We start from the raw sequence: 13,652 nt of genomic DNA, 5'->3' as shown, positions 1-13,652 counted from the left end.
CAGGAGCCTTCCCCCTGGCACCTGCCCGAACTGCCAGCCAACCTGGGGCTTCGTGAAGGTGGGCTCAGGAGACAGCCCCGGGCACGAGCAGCAGAGCAAGGGCCACGCAGCCCCTTCGCCCTCTTGCGAGTAGGCCTAGGCCGCTGGGACCAGCTCCTCCCTCTGCTGTCCACCCTGGGCGCCCGCCCCACCCGGCCAGGCAGCGGAGGAGAAGCAAGGCTGTCAGAGGTCACACCTGACAGGGCCTGCCCGAGCACCCTCCAAAAAACCTGAGGATCTTGTTAAATGCAGGTTCTGATGAAGGTGCTGCCAGGGTGTGTTTCCAACATACTCCCTACCAGAGTGCCAACCCCCGGCCCTCTTTTCAGTGTTGAGGGGCATCACCCCAGCCTCACCTGCTAGCCTGACCCACGTTGGAGGTGCCCCGGCGCCTGGGAGTGGGGAACTGCAGTGGGTGCCTGGGCAGGAGCGGGGGAACCCTAAGAGTTCTAGTGCCGGAGCTAGCAGGGGGGTGCCCCCCCATCTCAGGTGCCCAGTCCTGGAACTGAGCACCCCCTCCTCTCTTCCCATGCCAGCTTTTTTAAAAAAAGATTCAAAAAAAATTCATTCATTGTATTCATAAATGAATACAAGAGCTGGGGTGCAGGCCAGAGGTGGGGGGTGAGAGGGCTCACCAGAGAAAGAATGGGGAGCAGAACAGGTGGCTCTACTGAAATCCACTGCTGAGGGGAGCAGCGGGGAGACAGGAGAGGTCTGCTGCGCCCCGTGGGTCACTCCCTGGCCGGGGAGGCTGCGGACAGCTTCGCAGTGGGGAGACATGACCCCTCCCGCCACCAGGAAGGCCCCTCTTCCCATGCCAGCTGTGCAGGAGACTGAGGCCGGGCTGGGAGTCAGGGACCAAGGTTAGAGGACCATGCACAGGGGTTTAGGGGCAGCTCCCACCCCTCTTCACCTGTGGGCTCTTTCCTTGTGGGCTGTGGCGCCTGCCGATGCTCCCACGTGTCCCCTCCACCCCCCCAACCCACCCACACCCACACCCTGGCCTGGGCCTGCTTCCCCAAGGCTCCAGGTGGGCCAGAGGCTGGCGGGTGGTCACCAAGTAGGGCGGTCCCTGGCGAGGCTGGCAGAAAGGGTCTGTGGACTGGTGGGCACCAGCTTTCCCCTCAGGGGCAGGGACTGGCCCACAGATGAGACACCCTGGGGTACTCAGGTAATCAGGAAATCGGGAGGCACCCCAGCCAGACCGGCCTTCAGAGGGCTGCGGGGGGAGGCAGCCCCACGCCCATCCCCAGCCTCAGGGAGCCACCGCCTCTCACTTCCCCCACCCGCCGGCCCCGGACCCAAGAAGCTCTGACTTTGAGGTCTAGGGGCTGGGGAACCTCGACCTCTCCAGAACCCTGCACGCGACCCCACTGGGGGGGTGACCTGCGCAGGGACAGGTCCACGCGGCCCCACAGCCTGGGGGGATTGGTGAGGGGTGGGGAGGCTCATCTGCGGAGCCAGAGACGTGCGCGGGGCGGGCAGCTCCCGGCCCTGCGCCGCCGCCCACCCGCCCGCTCGGCAGCCCCCCCTCCCACGCACCTGCGCTGGCCTCCCCCCAAGCCCTGGGGCACCCGGCGGGCGGCGCTGGGAGATCAGAGGACTGAGGAGCCGGGCCCAAGGGGAGGGGGCGGGGAATTTCCCCCCACGCCTGCCCGGGCCTGCTCCCCTCCCCCTCCCCGAGGTGGGGGGGCCCCGTCGGGGGAATTCCAACGCGCCGCGATGGCTCCGGCGAGCCTGGACTGGGGGTCCTCGGGAGGGAAGGGGGAGGGGAGGAGGGGACAGGCGGGGACGAGGGGCGCAGCTGCCTCCTCCCCCAGACGCCAGCTGCCCCTGCCCGTCCGGGAGAGCGTCCGCCGTCCGCCTGTCTCGCGGGTGCGGGCAGGACGGCTCTGCTGGCGGGTCCGGGGAGGGCGGCGCGTGGGGCGGGTGCACTGCCTTCGAGGGTGCGGGGACGGCGAGCGGGGCGTGCGGCGTGCGGCCCGGGAGAGGGTCCCGCGCCGGCCCCGTCGGGGCCTCTGTCCAGCGGCCTGACCCGTCCCCCCCCCCGCTCTCCCACCGCCGCCGGGCCCACGCGGCCAGGGGGTGGGGGAGGCGCGCGCGGGGACCCGAGGGTCGGGGAAGGTGGGGCGGGTGGAGGCGTCTGGACCTGCAGCCTCCGCTCCGGCGTCGGGCGGGGCTTCCCGGGAGGGAGGGGCGGGCGGCAGGACGGGGAGGGACCCGCGGGGGACGCGCGGGGGGCAGGAGCCGGCGCGGAGAGACCCGGGCGAGGGCGGCTCAGAGCGCTCGGCGCCGCGGGAGGGGTGGTTGGAGCCCGCGCGACCCCCGCTGGAGACGCGCGGACGAGGCGGGCGGCGGGCCCCTGGGGAGAGCCGGCTGGGCCCGGGGCACCGAGGCGCCCCGGGGGGCAGAAACCCGGGGGGCTCTTCCCGCTGCAGCCCGAGGGCGCCGCCCCGAGGGGACGAGGACGGGCCGGCAGCGGACACCGCCCCGGCCTGGGGAGGCCCGGGAGCGAGCGCGGGCGGCGGTGCGGGGCGTGCGCCGGCCGGGCCGCCGTCTCTCCGCCTGGGGCGATGGGCGCGCGCGCCCTGCGGGGCCTCCTGCTCCTGCTCCCGCTGCTGCCGCCGCGCGGGGCCTCTGCGGGGAGCCTGCTCAGCCCAGGTGAGTCCCGCCCGCGCCTCCCCTCTCGGCTCCCAGCCCCAGGCCGGGTCCGGCCCGGAGGCGCGGGGGCAGCGGGCGGGCGGCGCGGGCCGGGGAGCCGGCGTCGGGGGCGGGCGTCGGGGGGGCGCCCGGCGAGGTGCGGACCCCCGCAGGCCCTGCCTCGCGCGCAGGCCTGTCCGAGTGCTTCCAGGTGAACGGAGCCGACTACCGCGGCCGCCAGAACCGCACGGGCCCGCGCGGCGCGGGCCGCCCCTGCCTCTTCTGGGACCAGACGCAGCAGCACAGCTACAGCAGCGCCTCGGACCCCCAGGGCCGCTGGGGGCTGGGCGCGCACAACTTCTGCCGGTGAGGGCGGGCCCGGCGGCGGGGCGCGCGGAGCCAGCCGGGGCGGGCCCTGTCCACTAGGCCGGGGGCGCCCCGCGCGCCCCACCTTTTGCGAGATGGGTCGGGGCGCAGGCTGGGCCAGGAGAGAGGGGCCAAGCCCCAGCGCTCCAGGGGCCCATCTGGGCGGGGCCTTGTCCGAGGTCGAGCCCCGAAGTGAGGGGCCCGGCTCCAGCCGTCCACCTTGGAGGCGGGCCTGGGGGTTCGGAGCCGCAGCTGCTGGCGGGGCAGGACGCCTCTGCTTCAGAGCAAGGGGCGCGCCGGCCCGGCCGGGTGGGGGGCGAGCGCCACACACGGTGGCTCCAAGTCCAGATATAATAGGAGGTGACAGCTGAGGCCTGAGATCAGCTGCCAGGGCCGCCGTGAGGATGTCCCGTCCACCGTCCACTCGGGTCGTCACCCAGAAGCGCGCGGGCAAAGCCGCCTCCGTGCGGGAGGGGGAGGATCCCCAGATGGGCTCTCAGAGGCCATTTGCCAAGCGGCTGTGGGAGGGCCTGGGTGGGCGCGGGATGTCGCCACTTCTCCCCCACCCCGCAGGAACCCAGACGGCGACGTGCAGCCCTGGTGCTACGTGGCCGAGTCCGAGGAGGGCATCTACTGGCGCTACTGCGACATCCCCACGTGCCACAGTGAGCGCGCGGCTGCGGGCGGGCAGGTGGGAAGGGAAGGCGGGCGCAGGCGCCGCCGAGCCTGACTCCGCTGCCCCCTCAGTGCCCGGGTATCTGGGCTGCTTCGTGGACTCGGGGGCACCCCCGGCGCTCAGCGGCCCCAGCGGCACCTCCACCAAGCTCACGGTCCAGGTGTGCCTGCGCTTCTGCCGCATGAAGGGCTATCAGGTACCCCCGCCACCGGCCCGCGCCGCCCGCCCCGCCCTCGGGGCCCACGTCAGCTCCCGGCCCTGGGGTCCAGCCTGGACACCCATGTCCAAACCTCCAGTCCAGATGCCCCTCCCGCCCCGCCCGCCCCCGCCCCTGGGGACACCGGTCTGTGCCCGCAGCTGGCGGGCGTGGAGGCCGGCTACGCCTGCTTCTGTGGCTCCGAGAGCGACCTGGCCCGGGGGCGCGCGGCCCCGGCCACCGACTGTGACCAGATCTGCTTCGGCCACCCGGGCCAGCTGTGCGGCGGCGACGGGCGCCTGGGCGTCTACGAGGGTGAGCAGGGGCGCGCCTGGGGGGCCCCGGGGTGCCAGGCCCGGAGCGCGTCGGCGAAGGGGCGGGGCTGGGGGCGGGTCCGGCGAGGGGACTGGACAGCACCGGGGCCGAGGGGAGGGCCTGGGCTGAGGGCGGGGCCTGCGGAGGGGCAGCGGCGGACGGGCGGGGCCTGGGGGGTTAGGCGGGGGGCGGGGGTGCACCTGGCGAAGCCGGGGCGGGCACGGCTCCGAGGAAGGGCGGCCGGCGGGCGGCACCAGGCGGAAGGGCCCGCGGGCCCGGCTCTGACCGCCGCCCGCCCGCAGTGTCCGTGGGCTCCTGCCAGGGGAACTGGACCGCCCCGCAGGGCGTCATCTACTCCCCGGACTTCCCGGATGAGTACGGGCCGGACCGGAACTGCAGCTGGGCTCTGGGCCCGCCCGGCGCCGCGCTGGAGCTCACCTTCCGCCTCTTCGAGCTGGCCGACCCGCGCGACCGCCTGGAGCTGCGCGACGCCGCCTCGGGGGGCCTCCTCCGCGCCTTCGACGGCGCCCGCCCGCCGCCGCCCGGGCCGCTGCGCCTGCGCCCCGCCGCGCTGCTGCTCACCTTCCGCAGCGACGCGCGCGGCCACGCGCAGGGCTTCGCGCTCACCTACCGCGGTGAGGCCCCGCCCCGGCGCCCCCGGGCCGGCCCCCCGCCACCCGGTCTCACCCCCGTCTCCGCAGGGCTGCAGGACGCCGCCGAAGACAGGGCGCCGCCCAGGGGCTCGGCCCGCACCCCGGACGCGCCCCCCGACGGGGCCAACGCGAGCTGCAGTCCCCGGCCGGGGGCTCCCGAGGCTGCGATGGGGGGTGAGGCGGGCGCGAGCGGGAGGCGGCTGCGGAGCGTCTCCTTGCCACCCGCTGTTCTCACTGCCCGTGTGCCCGCAGCTCGCGTCTTCTCGACGGTGACGGCCGTGTCGGTGCTGCTGCTGCTGCTGCTGTCGCTGCTGCGCCTGCTGCGCCGACGGTGCGCGCGCTGGGGCAGGGCCTGAGGGCGGATCCAGCCGGGCGCCTGCGCCTCTGGGCCCTGGGCGCGGGGACCTGGTGGGAAGCTGGGGCCCACGAGGGGACGGGCCTGGGAGGAGCTCCTGGGTTCCTGAGGGGCTGAGGCCCTAGGTCCGTGCAGGGTATGGCGCGTGGGGTCGCAGGCGAAGCAAGATTCTGGAGGTGAGATCGGTTGGGGGGTCGGCTGACGTCTGCTCCCTCTCTAGGAGCTGTCTGCTGGCTCCAAGAAAAGGGCCCCCGGCGTTGGGGCCTTCCCGGGGCCCTGGGAGAAGCTGGGCTGTGTGGTATCGCCGGCCTCGAGGGGTGGCCCTGCCCTGCCCCCCCGGGGACCCCCAGGCTGAGGGTCTAGCCACAAGTTACCGGCCCCTGAGCGCCTCCAGCCAGAGCTCCCTGCGCTCCCTCATCTCTGCTCTCTGATTCGGGAACCCCAGGGTTCACTGGACCCTCCACCGGCAGGACGGACACCTGAGAGCCAAGTCGCACTCACCCGTGGCCCTCCGCCCCACCGGGCAGCTCGGCCTCTGGCCGCCTCTCGGAGGCCAGACCGCGGCAGGTGCATCTGGAGCTGTCACGGGAACTTGATCTGCCCCTCAGAGCCCCAAGGCCAAGGCCGAAGGGCAAGAGGACGCTGGCTCCCCTCCCAGACCTTGACGTGGTGTCTTCGACTTCAGGGGCCTTTGAAGCCCGCTCGGGCGGGTCTGGGCCGCTGCCCACGGCGACGCGTGAGCGGGCGGCCGGTGCGGTCCAAAGCCCGGGCATCGCTCTGAATAAAGACCTAGTTTGCTACAGACTCGGCCGGTTCTGACGTGAGGGAGGGGCTGTGTCGACGGGGCGCCGGGGCCGAGACTGGGGCCCCGAGGCGGGAGGCGGCGGGGCGGGGCCGGCGGGCCGCAGGCCGGGGTGGGCGGGGCTGAGCGGCCGCGAGGCCTTCGTGGCCCGGCCGAGGACGAACTGGGGCGGCGACCGACCTTCTCCCGGCCGCTGCCGCCTCCTTCCCCTCGGGCTCCGGCCTGCGGGGGGGGGGGGGGGGCGCCCTGGGCCCTGGGAGCGAAACCCGGGGAGAATCTGGCCGAAGGGCGGGGCCTCGCCCGTGGGCGCCGGGAGCACCCGCAGGGGCCCGCGCGCCTCGCTTCGGGCCCGAGGGAGCCGGGCCTCGAGAGGCCCCCCGCCGTGGGGCGCGCCTGCCGTCGAGACGGGTCGCTCCGAGCGTCCCGGGTCGGCAGCACCTTGGACAGGGCCGGGGCCCGGGGAGGGCCGCGTGCCCCGGAGGGCAGCGCCCGGCCCGCGTCAGGCGACCCCGCCGGGAGGGGGCGCGGGCGCCCGGGCGCGCACGGCGGGGCGCGCGAGGCGGCGGGGCCCCGGCCAGAGCCGCCCGAGCCCCGCCCGCCCCCCCGGGCGCCCCCCGCGAGCAGCCGGGGCCGGGCGGCGGGCGGCGCCGGGGCGAGGCCGGGCGCGGGGCGGGGCCTCCCGGGCGCCCATTGGCCCTCGCGGCGGCCACGTCACCCGGGCGCGCGAAACGGCGGCGGGCGCGGGGGCGGGGCGGGCGGGGCCTCGCGTCCCTCTCGCGTCCCCCCGCGCCCCCCCGCGTCCGGCCGCGCCCGTGCTCGGCTGCGGAGTCTCCGGCCGCCGCCGCGCGAGCTGCCCCTGCGGGCCCGCGCGTCCCCGGCCTCCCCGGCGCGTCCCCGGCCTCCCCGGCGCGGGCGCGAGGCGGAGGGCGCGGGCGGGACCCCGGGGCGGCGCGGGCGCTGACCGAGCCCGGGCGGCCGGCGAGCGGCCCGCGGCGATGCGCCTCCCGGCGCCGCGGCCCCACTGAGGCGGCCCCACTGAGCGGCCCCCGGCCGAGGGGAGCGCGGGCGCCGCGCCGCGGGCCATGGCGTTCCTGGCCGGGCCGCGCCTGCTGGACTGGGCCAGCTCCCCGCCGCACCTGCAGTTCAACAAGTTCGTGCTGACCGGGTACCGGCCGGCCAGCAGCGGCTCGGGCTGCCTGCGCAGCCTCTTCTACCTGCACAACGAGCTGGGCAACATCTACACGCACGGTGAGCCGCGCCCGCCCGCCCCGCCCGCGCAGGCGGCCCCCGAGCCCGAGGAGCGCCCCCCGCCCGGGGCCTGGGTCGCCCGGGCCCAGCGCGGCCGCGGCGACAAAGCCGCTATTGTCCCCGGCAGCGCCGCCCGCTTCCGCTCCCCCTGCTGCGGCCGGGCCGGCGAGGGCAGCGGGCAGGGCCCCGCGCAGTCCCGCCGAGCCCCCGGGAGAAGGGGCCTGGTGAGGACCGGTCGTGATGGCGGCCGGGTACCCCGCGGCAGCGTCCGGGGGAGCCGAGTGCTGACTGGGGCGAGGCCATGCCCGCCTGGCGCCACTCCTTCCCGGGCCGGCCCCTCCTCCGGCCCAGCGGGCTCTGCTGACACAGCCTTGCCCGCCCTGCCCGTCCTTGAGCTGCCCCAGCCAGGAGAGGGGCCCTGAGCGGGCTGGGCCCAGCCTCGGTACCTGCCCCAACTGGGGGGCGTGGCCTGGCCAGACCCCACAAGAGTGGGCGGCCAGCAGCCCCAGCCGGCTTCGCTGCCTTGGATCCCTGTAGGGCCATGCCGGGCTCCCCAGGAGGGCTCCGAGTCTCCCCAAGGTCCTGGAGGCCCCGTGGAGGTGCCCGGAGAACTGGAGAGATGAAGGGACGCGGTGCCTTCGGCCCCTCACACACGTCCTGGCCGCCCCCTTCCTGGGCCGAGACAGGCCCAGAGGAGTCAGGACACGGGCGGGAGGAGCGCGCCTCGGGCGCCCTGGCATCCCACGTCCCCCGCTGTCCTCCCCAGGCCGGCTTGGGGGTGGGGGGCCCCTGCTGAGGGAGGTGTTAAGGCTCAGCTGGAGTTGGGCTGCCCAGCACAGCCCCACCTCCCCGGGCAGGCCCCTCCGCCTTTCTGGGGGGGGGGGGCGGGGGTGCCTCTATTCCCACAACCCCTGTGCGTCCCGGGGTTACTACAGACCCAGGGCGCTGGGCGGCCTCTGCAGAGCACACCTGTCCTGCCTTGGCGCCCTGGCACCCTCTCTAGCCGGCGGGTCCTCGGGACATGCCACGTCCTCAGCGCGGAGGCTGACCCGTAACTGTTTGCCTCCCTCAGGGCTGGCCCTGCTGGGCTTCCTGGTGCTGCTGCCGATGACCATGCCCTGGGGTCAGCTGGGCAAGGACGGCTGGCTGGGGGGCACACACTGTGTGGCCTGCCTGGCACCCCCTGCAGGCTCCGTGCTCTACCACCTCTTCATGTGCCACCAGGGGGGCAGCCCCGTCTACACCCGACTCCTTGCCCTGGACATGTGCGGGGTCTGCCTCGTCAACACCCTGGGTGAGCCGAAGGGCCGGAAGGGCTGGGGGTGGGGTGGGGGCAGGGAGGGCAGGGCAGGCAGACCCCGGACTGACGCGCGGCCTGCTCTCTCCCATGCAGGGGCCCTGCCCATCATCCACTGCACCCTGGCCTGCAGGCCCTGGCTGCGCCCCGCTGCCCTGGTGGGCTACACCGTGCTGTCAGGCGTGGCTGGCTGGCGGGCCCTCACCGCCCCCTCCACTGGCGCCCGGCTCCGCGCCTTTGGGTGGCAGGCCGGAGCCCGCCTCCTGGTGTTCGGGGCGCGGGGAGTGGGGCTGGGCTCCGGGGCCCCGGGCTCCCTGCCCTGCTACCTGCGCATGGACGCGCTGGCGCTGCTCGGGGGGCTGGTGAACGTGGCCCGCCTGCCGGAGCGCTGGCGACCCGGCCGCTTCGACTACTGGGGCAACTCCCACCAGATCATGCACCTGCTCAGCGTGGGCTCCATCCTCCAGCTGCACGCCGGCGTCGTGCCTGACCTGCTCTGGGCGGCCCGCCACGCCTGCCCCCCGGACTGAGCTGCCGCCACCGCCCGCCCGCCCGCCGCCGCCCGCCCGCGGTCTCCTCGAGCCAACACCATCAAGCTTCCCCTGCTGCTGGTCTGGCGGGGCTTGACTTCCTCAGGGCTGCCCAGCTGGGAACTCGTCTGCTCACCCCTGCCGCCCGGTGGACCAGCCTCCTCTCCCCGCTCCCTGGAGTCCTGTCTCACTGCGGGCTGGAAGTTTCCTCCTGTGGGCCTCCGCTGCCCCTCTCTGACCTGAGTGTCGGAGCTGAGGGACACTGGAGTCATTTCTTGCTCTGAACTTTTGAATCCTGCCGGCAAAGGCCATCACCTCCCCTCCTTGGGCCCTCATATGTGGCACCTGTGGCTGCCTGGCCCAGGCTCCGACCATGCTTCCTGACCGCCACCTCCGCCCTGCCCGATGCCAGCCCATCTAGAGACTGTGGTGGGAGGGGCTTGGGTGGCAAGACCGACCCCTTATCCCAGGACCAAGGGACAGGACGGCAGTAGCTGCTGCTTTTTCGAGGCAGCTGGCACTGAGACAGCTGCGTCGCCCTGACCCAGGACCCCTCCACCTCGAGTGCCATGCTGACTGCTACATCTGCCCGCCGGGCCGTGCCTGCTCAGGAAATCTTTCTTTCACACAGCGTTTGGCTCCCAGCTCCAGCCCTGGCCGGCCGGGCCCTGCAGCAGGGCTCAGCCCTGGCTCCTGGGCCGCAGACCCTGGGCGACATCAATAAAGGGGGCAGGAAGCGCTGCATTGTCACAAAAGCACGCTTGGGTGCTCCCCAGATCCAAGTAGCTTTATTAGACATGGCCGGACAGGAGGGGCCCTGGACTTCCCAGGGGACCTCGGTCTCCAGGAGGAGGGAGGGGCTGGAAGGGTAAAAGCACGGAGGCTAGTGCGGCTCAGCTTGGGCCCAGTGAGTCCTCAAACAGACTGAGGAGGTTCCGAGGCTCAAAGGAGGGGAAGGTGCCCCGAGGTGGTTCAGAGTCTAGGTCACTTAGGTCCAGGGGATCCCTGCGGAGGGCGGGAAGAGAAATGACCCTCAGGACCCGTAAGCCACCCCTCCCACGGCCTGGGCCGGGGCCCACTCACCTCATCGGGCACCTGCTCTGGGGCGTGGAGGTGCTCCCGGGAGTCCTGGCTAGCATGGCCTCTGGAGACAGCGAGGGTCTGTGGAGGGTGGGCAAGAAGAGTGGGGTGTTTTGCAGAAGAGGACCAAGGCCAGTGGGGAGAGGGGTGGGAGCAGCAAGCCTAGACCCGTCCTGCTCCTGACACGGCAGGGGCTTGGGGACAAAGCGTGCCGGGTCTTGAAGAAGCATTTCCCAGCATTCAGCACCCCCCACCCTGCCCTCCCCAGAGCGCCCGGGCCTCATGTCTGCTGCAAAGTGCCCCCTGTAAAGTGGCGTCTTTGAGGAAGGGGCAAACGCCTGGCCCCCCCAAGGGCAGGCTGCCCCCCAGCCCTCCTCCCCACAGCCGTGTCTTCACCATGCTCCCTGCACACGGGCACCGGGGCTAAGGAATTCCTCCCAGGGGCTCGCCAGGCCCTGGAGCTTTGCCCCCCGCCCCAGGAAGGACAAAGCCTGGTCCGTGGGCACATGCAGTCTCTACTCAGGGCACGGACAGCAGGGTCGCAACCCTCGGATGCCCCCTGGGGGGGCAGCTGCCCCCCATGTGGAACCCAAAAGAAACCACCTCATTCAAGCTGGGCCAGGCTGTGCCCATCAGCCCTGCTCTCCTCCCAGTGTGCTGAGCACCAGGCTGGTAGGAGGGGTCCCGGTCCCCGCTGATACCCGAGGGCCCCCCGAGCCCATTGCCCCCACCCCCAGCTGTCATCTCACCCACCCCATGCTGTCGTCATCCCAGTTACTGGAGAGGCTGCTGTCCAGGAGGAGGCTGCAAGGTGGTGAGCCAGGCGGGGTGGCGGGGGGTGCCGGGGGCTGCAGCCAGCTGGTAGGGCGAGCGAGCCCATGCCAGAGCCAGCACAGCAGGGCCAGCAGGGCCTGCGGGAAGAGGGGCCATGGGAAGCTGCAAGGACCCTGGGCTGGGGAGCAGGGGGCAGCCTGTCGCCATCGCCAGGCTCACCTGCCACAGGGCCCACCCGCGGCTCAGGGCCTCCGCAGCCACGTGCCACAGGACACTCCAGGGCCGCGGCTGCTGCAGCACGGGCAGGGCGAGCAGGGCCTCGGCCGTGGCCCGCAGCTTGGGGTCGGGCTCCAGCATCATGACGAGGACAGCGCGCAGCTCTGGAGACAGGCCTGTCCACAGGCAGGGCCGCATCAGGGGTGACGGTCCCGCCAGCCACTCCCTCCCCCCAGCTCTCCAGCCAGCCCGCCCTGCCCGCTCACCGGCAGTGAACTCCGGGGGCAGGTAGCCCTGGCGCAGCTGCTGCCAGCCCGCCCCGCCGTGCGGCAGCTCCATGTTACAGGCCACCTCCAGGATGGTGAGACCCAGGCTGGGGGGATGGGGACAGGAGAAGGACACAGCTGGCCTCGGGGTCCCAACCTGAGAGCACCAGGCTCCCCAAAAGGGCTAGGAGAGGGTGCTGTCATCTGCCACAGCAGGGAGGAGGGGATGGGGTGCTGCGGTGTGTGGGCCCGGCACCCAGCCCCATAGTGACCAGGCCCTCAGTGGCCTGTTGGGACGGCCAGCAGTGTGACCCGCAGGGATCAGGGAACCCCTAGGTCTGAGCCAGCTTTGGGCGAGTCCAGTAAGCTGCACCCGCACGCACAGAGATGAGGCACTGCCTGCCCCTCCCCTGGAGGCTGGGGAAGACGGTGCCCTGCAGGAACCCTGCGAGGAGAGGGTGGGAGGGGTCTGCATGGGGTAGGGTACAGCCTCCCCCTCACTTTGGTACTTGCGTTCTTCCACGAGGCCCCCCCCAAGGGCCTCCCGGACCCACCCTCACCTGAACACATCGGCCGCCGTCCCGTAGGAGCCCTGCAGCAGCTCGGGGGCCATGTACCGGGGGTCCCCCTCCTGGGCCTCGCCTGCTCCGGACGCAGCCAGCTCCACCAGCAGCCCAAAGTCCCCCAGCTTGCAGCGGCCCCGGGGTCCCAGGAAGATGTTGGCCGGCTTGACATCCAGGTGGACCAGGCCCTGGCGGTGCAGGTGCGCCAGGGCCAGCAGGGAGTCCCGCAGGTAGCCCCAGACCTGGGCCTCGGGGAGGCCGGCGCCCCAGGCCTCGCAGTGCTGCTGCAGGCTCGGCCCGCACAGCTCCGTCTGCAGGTACAAGAGGCCGCCCTCCTCCCAGGCGCGCTCCAGCCGCACGCAGTGGGGGTGCTGCCCCACCTTCTCGTGGCCGCCCACCTCGGCCAGCTTGCGGGCCCGGTCCTTGGGGCCCCGGAAGGGCGACATGGAACGCTTCACCGCGTAGAGCCGGCCGTCTTCCTTGGAGCGCACCTGGGGGAGCGGGCGTGGGGGGCACAGCCCTCAGGTCTGTGGGGCCCCAGGGCGCGGGGGCGGCAGCTCACACGCCTCCCCGGGCCGCGCGGCTGGAGACAGCCCGGGAGGGGCCGGCCAGCCCGAGCGCCAGCCCCGGCGGCTCCCGGACCACCGTCCCTGAGCAAAGCTGGCAGCGGAACAAGGGCAGCAGGACCCGACGGCCTGGCTGACAGCCCCGGGGTCTCCGAGGTCCGGCCCAGAGGCCGCCAGAGAAAGGCCTGGACGGAGGGGCCGGCGGGCGGGGAGCGCCGCGCTCGCCTCCGGGAAGGAGCGGCCCTGAGTGGTTTGTGCTTTTTCCTAGCGTCGCCTTCACAGAGTATTGTGTGAGGAAAACTATTTTACAGGATTGGAAATGATGGGAAATATATTTTAAGAAAACATAAAGGCGGTGTGTGCGCCTCAGCGCCCTCGGCCGGGAGGGGCGCGGGGAGAGGGTCGCAGAGAAGCCGCCACGGCAAGCGCCGACCGTGGAGGGGCGCCTGCCCACGGGGGGCGGGGGCACAGCCTACCGGAGAATGGAGGGAGAGGCCCGGGGACCCCAGCCAGGCCCGGGGAGCCATCGGCCCGCTCACCTTGAACACCTCTCCGTAGGAGCCGTGGCCCAGGCGGCCGAGTCTCTGGAAGCTCTGCTGGAAGAAGGACTCGGGCCGGCTGGGGTCGTAGCCGGGGCTCCGCAGGGTCTCGGGGACCTCATCTATGAACGACACCCTCCGGGGCTGGGGCTGGTGCCAGCCGGGGGTCCGCGGAGGGAAGAGGCGGCTGACAGGGACGCTGCCCTTGGCCGGGGGCCGTGGCGGGAGACTCCGGCTGAGCCCCCCAGGCCTCTTGAGGGAGAAGCCGGGCTCAGCGTGGCGGAAGTAGGCCGGGACTGGGACGGGGGTGCCACTCAAGGGTGGCGGGGTGCCCTCTGTGGGCACAGGCATGGCCAGCGCACGACGCCCTGAGGGGCAGGTTTCGGGACCACTCACACAGCGCCTGGGCCCGGGGCCCCGCGAGGCTGCAGGGGAGCGCCACGTCCGCTGCGCGCGCACACAGGGCCGGCCGTGAACATGAAGCACCCGCCTGGAGGGAGAGGCAGAGGGCAGAGTCAGACGCGCCTGCTC

General features: G+C 73.2%; 3 protein-coding genes across 3 annotated transcripts; 2 read left to right on the top strand and 1 right to left on the bottom strand.

The window, feature by feature from the left end:
* Nucleotides 1–2,612: 2,612 nt before the first annotated feature.
* On the top strand, nucleotides 2,613–5,962 carry KREMEN2 (kringle containing transmembrane protein 2). The gene is made up of 8 exons (XM_037504591.1): nucleotides 2,613–2,700; nucleotides 2,871–3,045; nucleotides 3,619–3,710; nucleotides 3,793–3,917; nucleotides 4,079–4,232; nucleotides 4,535–4,867; nucleotides 4,934–5,216; nucleotides 5,461–5,962. Exons 1-8 carry the CDS (start codon nucleotides 2,613–2,615, stop codon nucleotides 5,669–5,671), a joined length of 1,461 nt encoding a protein of 486 aa, XP_037360488.1. The 3' UTR covers nucleotides 5,672–5,962.
* Nucleotides 5,963–7,124: 1,162 nt separating this feature from the next.
* On the top strand, nucleotides 7,125–10,327 carry PAQR4 (progestin and adipoQ receptor family member 4). Its single transcript, XM_037507750.2, has 3 exons — nucleotides 7,125–7,290; nucleotides 8,363–8,584; nucleotides 8,684–10,327. Exons 1-3 carry the CDS (start codon nucleotides 7,125–7,127, stop codon nucleotides 9,115–9,117), a joined length of 822 nt encoding a protein of 273 aa, XP_037363647.1. The 3' UTR covers nucleotides 9,118–10,327.
* On the bottom strand, nucleotides 9,840–13,580 carry PKMYT1 (protein kinase, membrane associated tyrosine/threonine 1). The gene is made up of 7 exons (XM_037507749.2): nucleotides 13,122–13,580; nucleotides 12,014–12,507; nucleotides 11,454–11,560; nucleotides 11,191–11,363; nucleotides 10,951–11,108; nucleotides 10,201–10,278; nucleotides 9,840–10,122 (listed from the first exon to the last, which is right to left on the bottom strand). Exons 1-7 carry the CDS (start codon nucleotides 13,470–13,472, stop codon nucleotides 10,011–10,013), a joined length of 1,473 nt encoding a protein of 490 aa, XP_037363646.1. The 5' UTR covers nucleotides 13,473–13,580; the 3' UTR covers nucleotides 9,840–10,010.
* Between the last annotated feature and the right edge of the window lie 72 nt (nucleotides 13,581–13,652).

This window comes from Talpa occidentalis, unplaced genomic scaffold, assembly GCF_014898055.3.
Source record: "Talpa occidentalis isolate TD23 unplaced genomic scaffold, MPIMG_talOcc4v2.1 talOcc4.12, whole genome shotgun sequence".
Classification (NCBI taxonomy): domain Eukaryota; kingdom Metazoa; phylum Chordata; class Mammalia; order Eulipotyphla; family Talpidae; genus Talpa; species Talpa occidentalis.
This window is presented reverse-complemented; position numbering and strand designations above follow the sequence as displayed.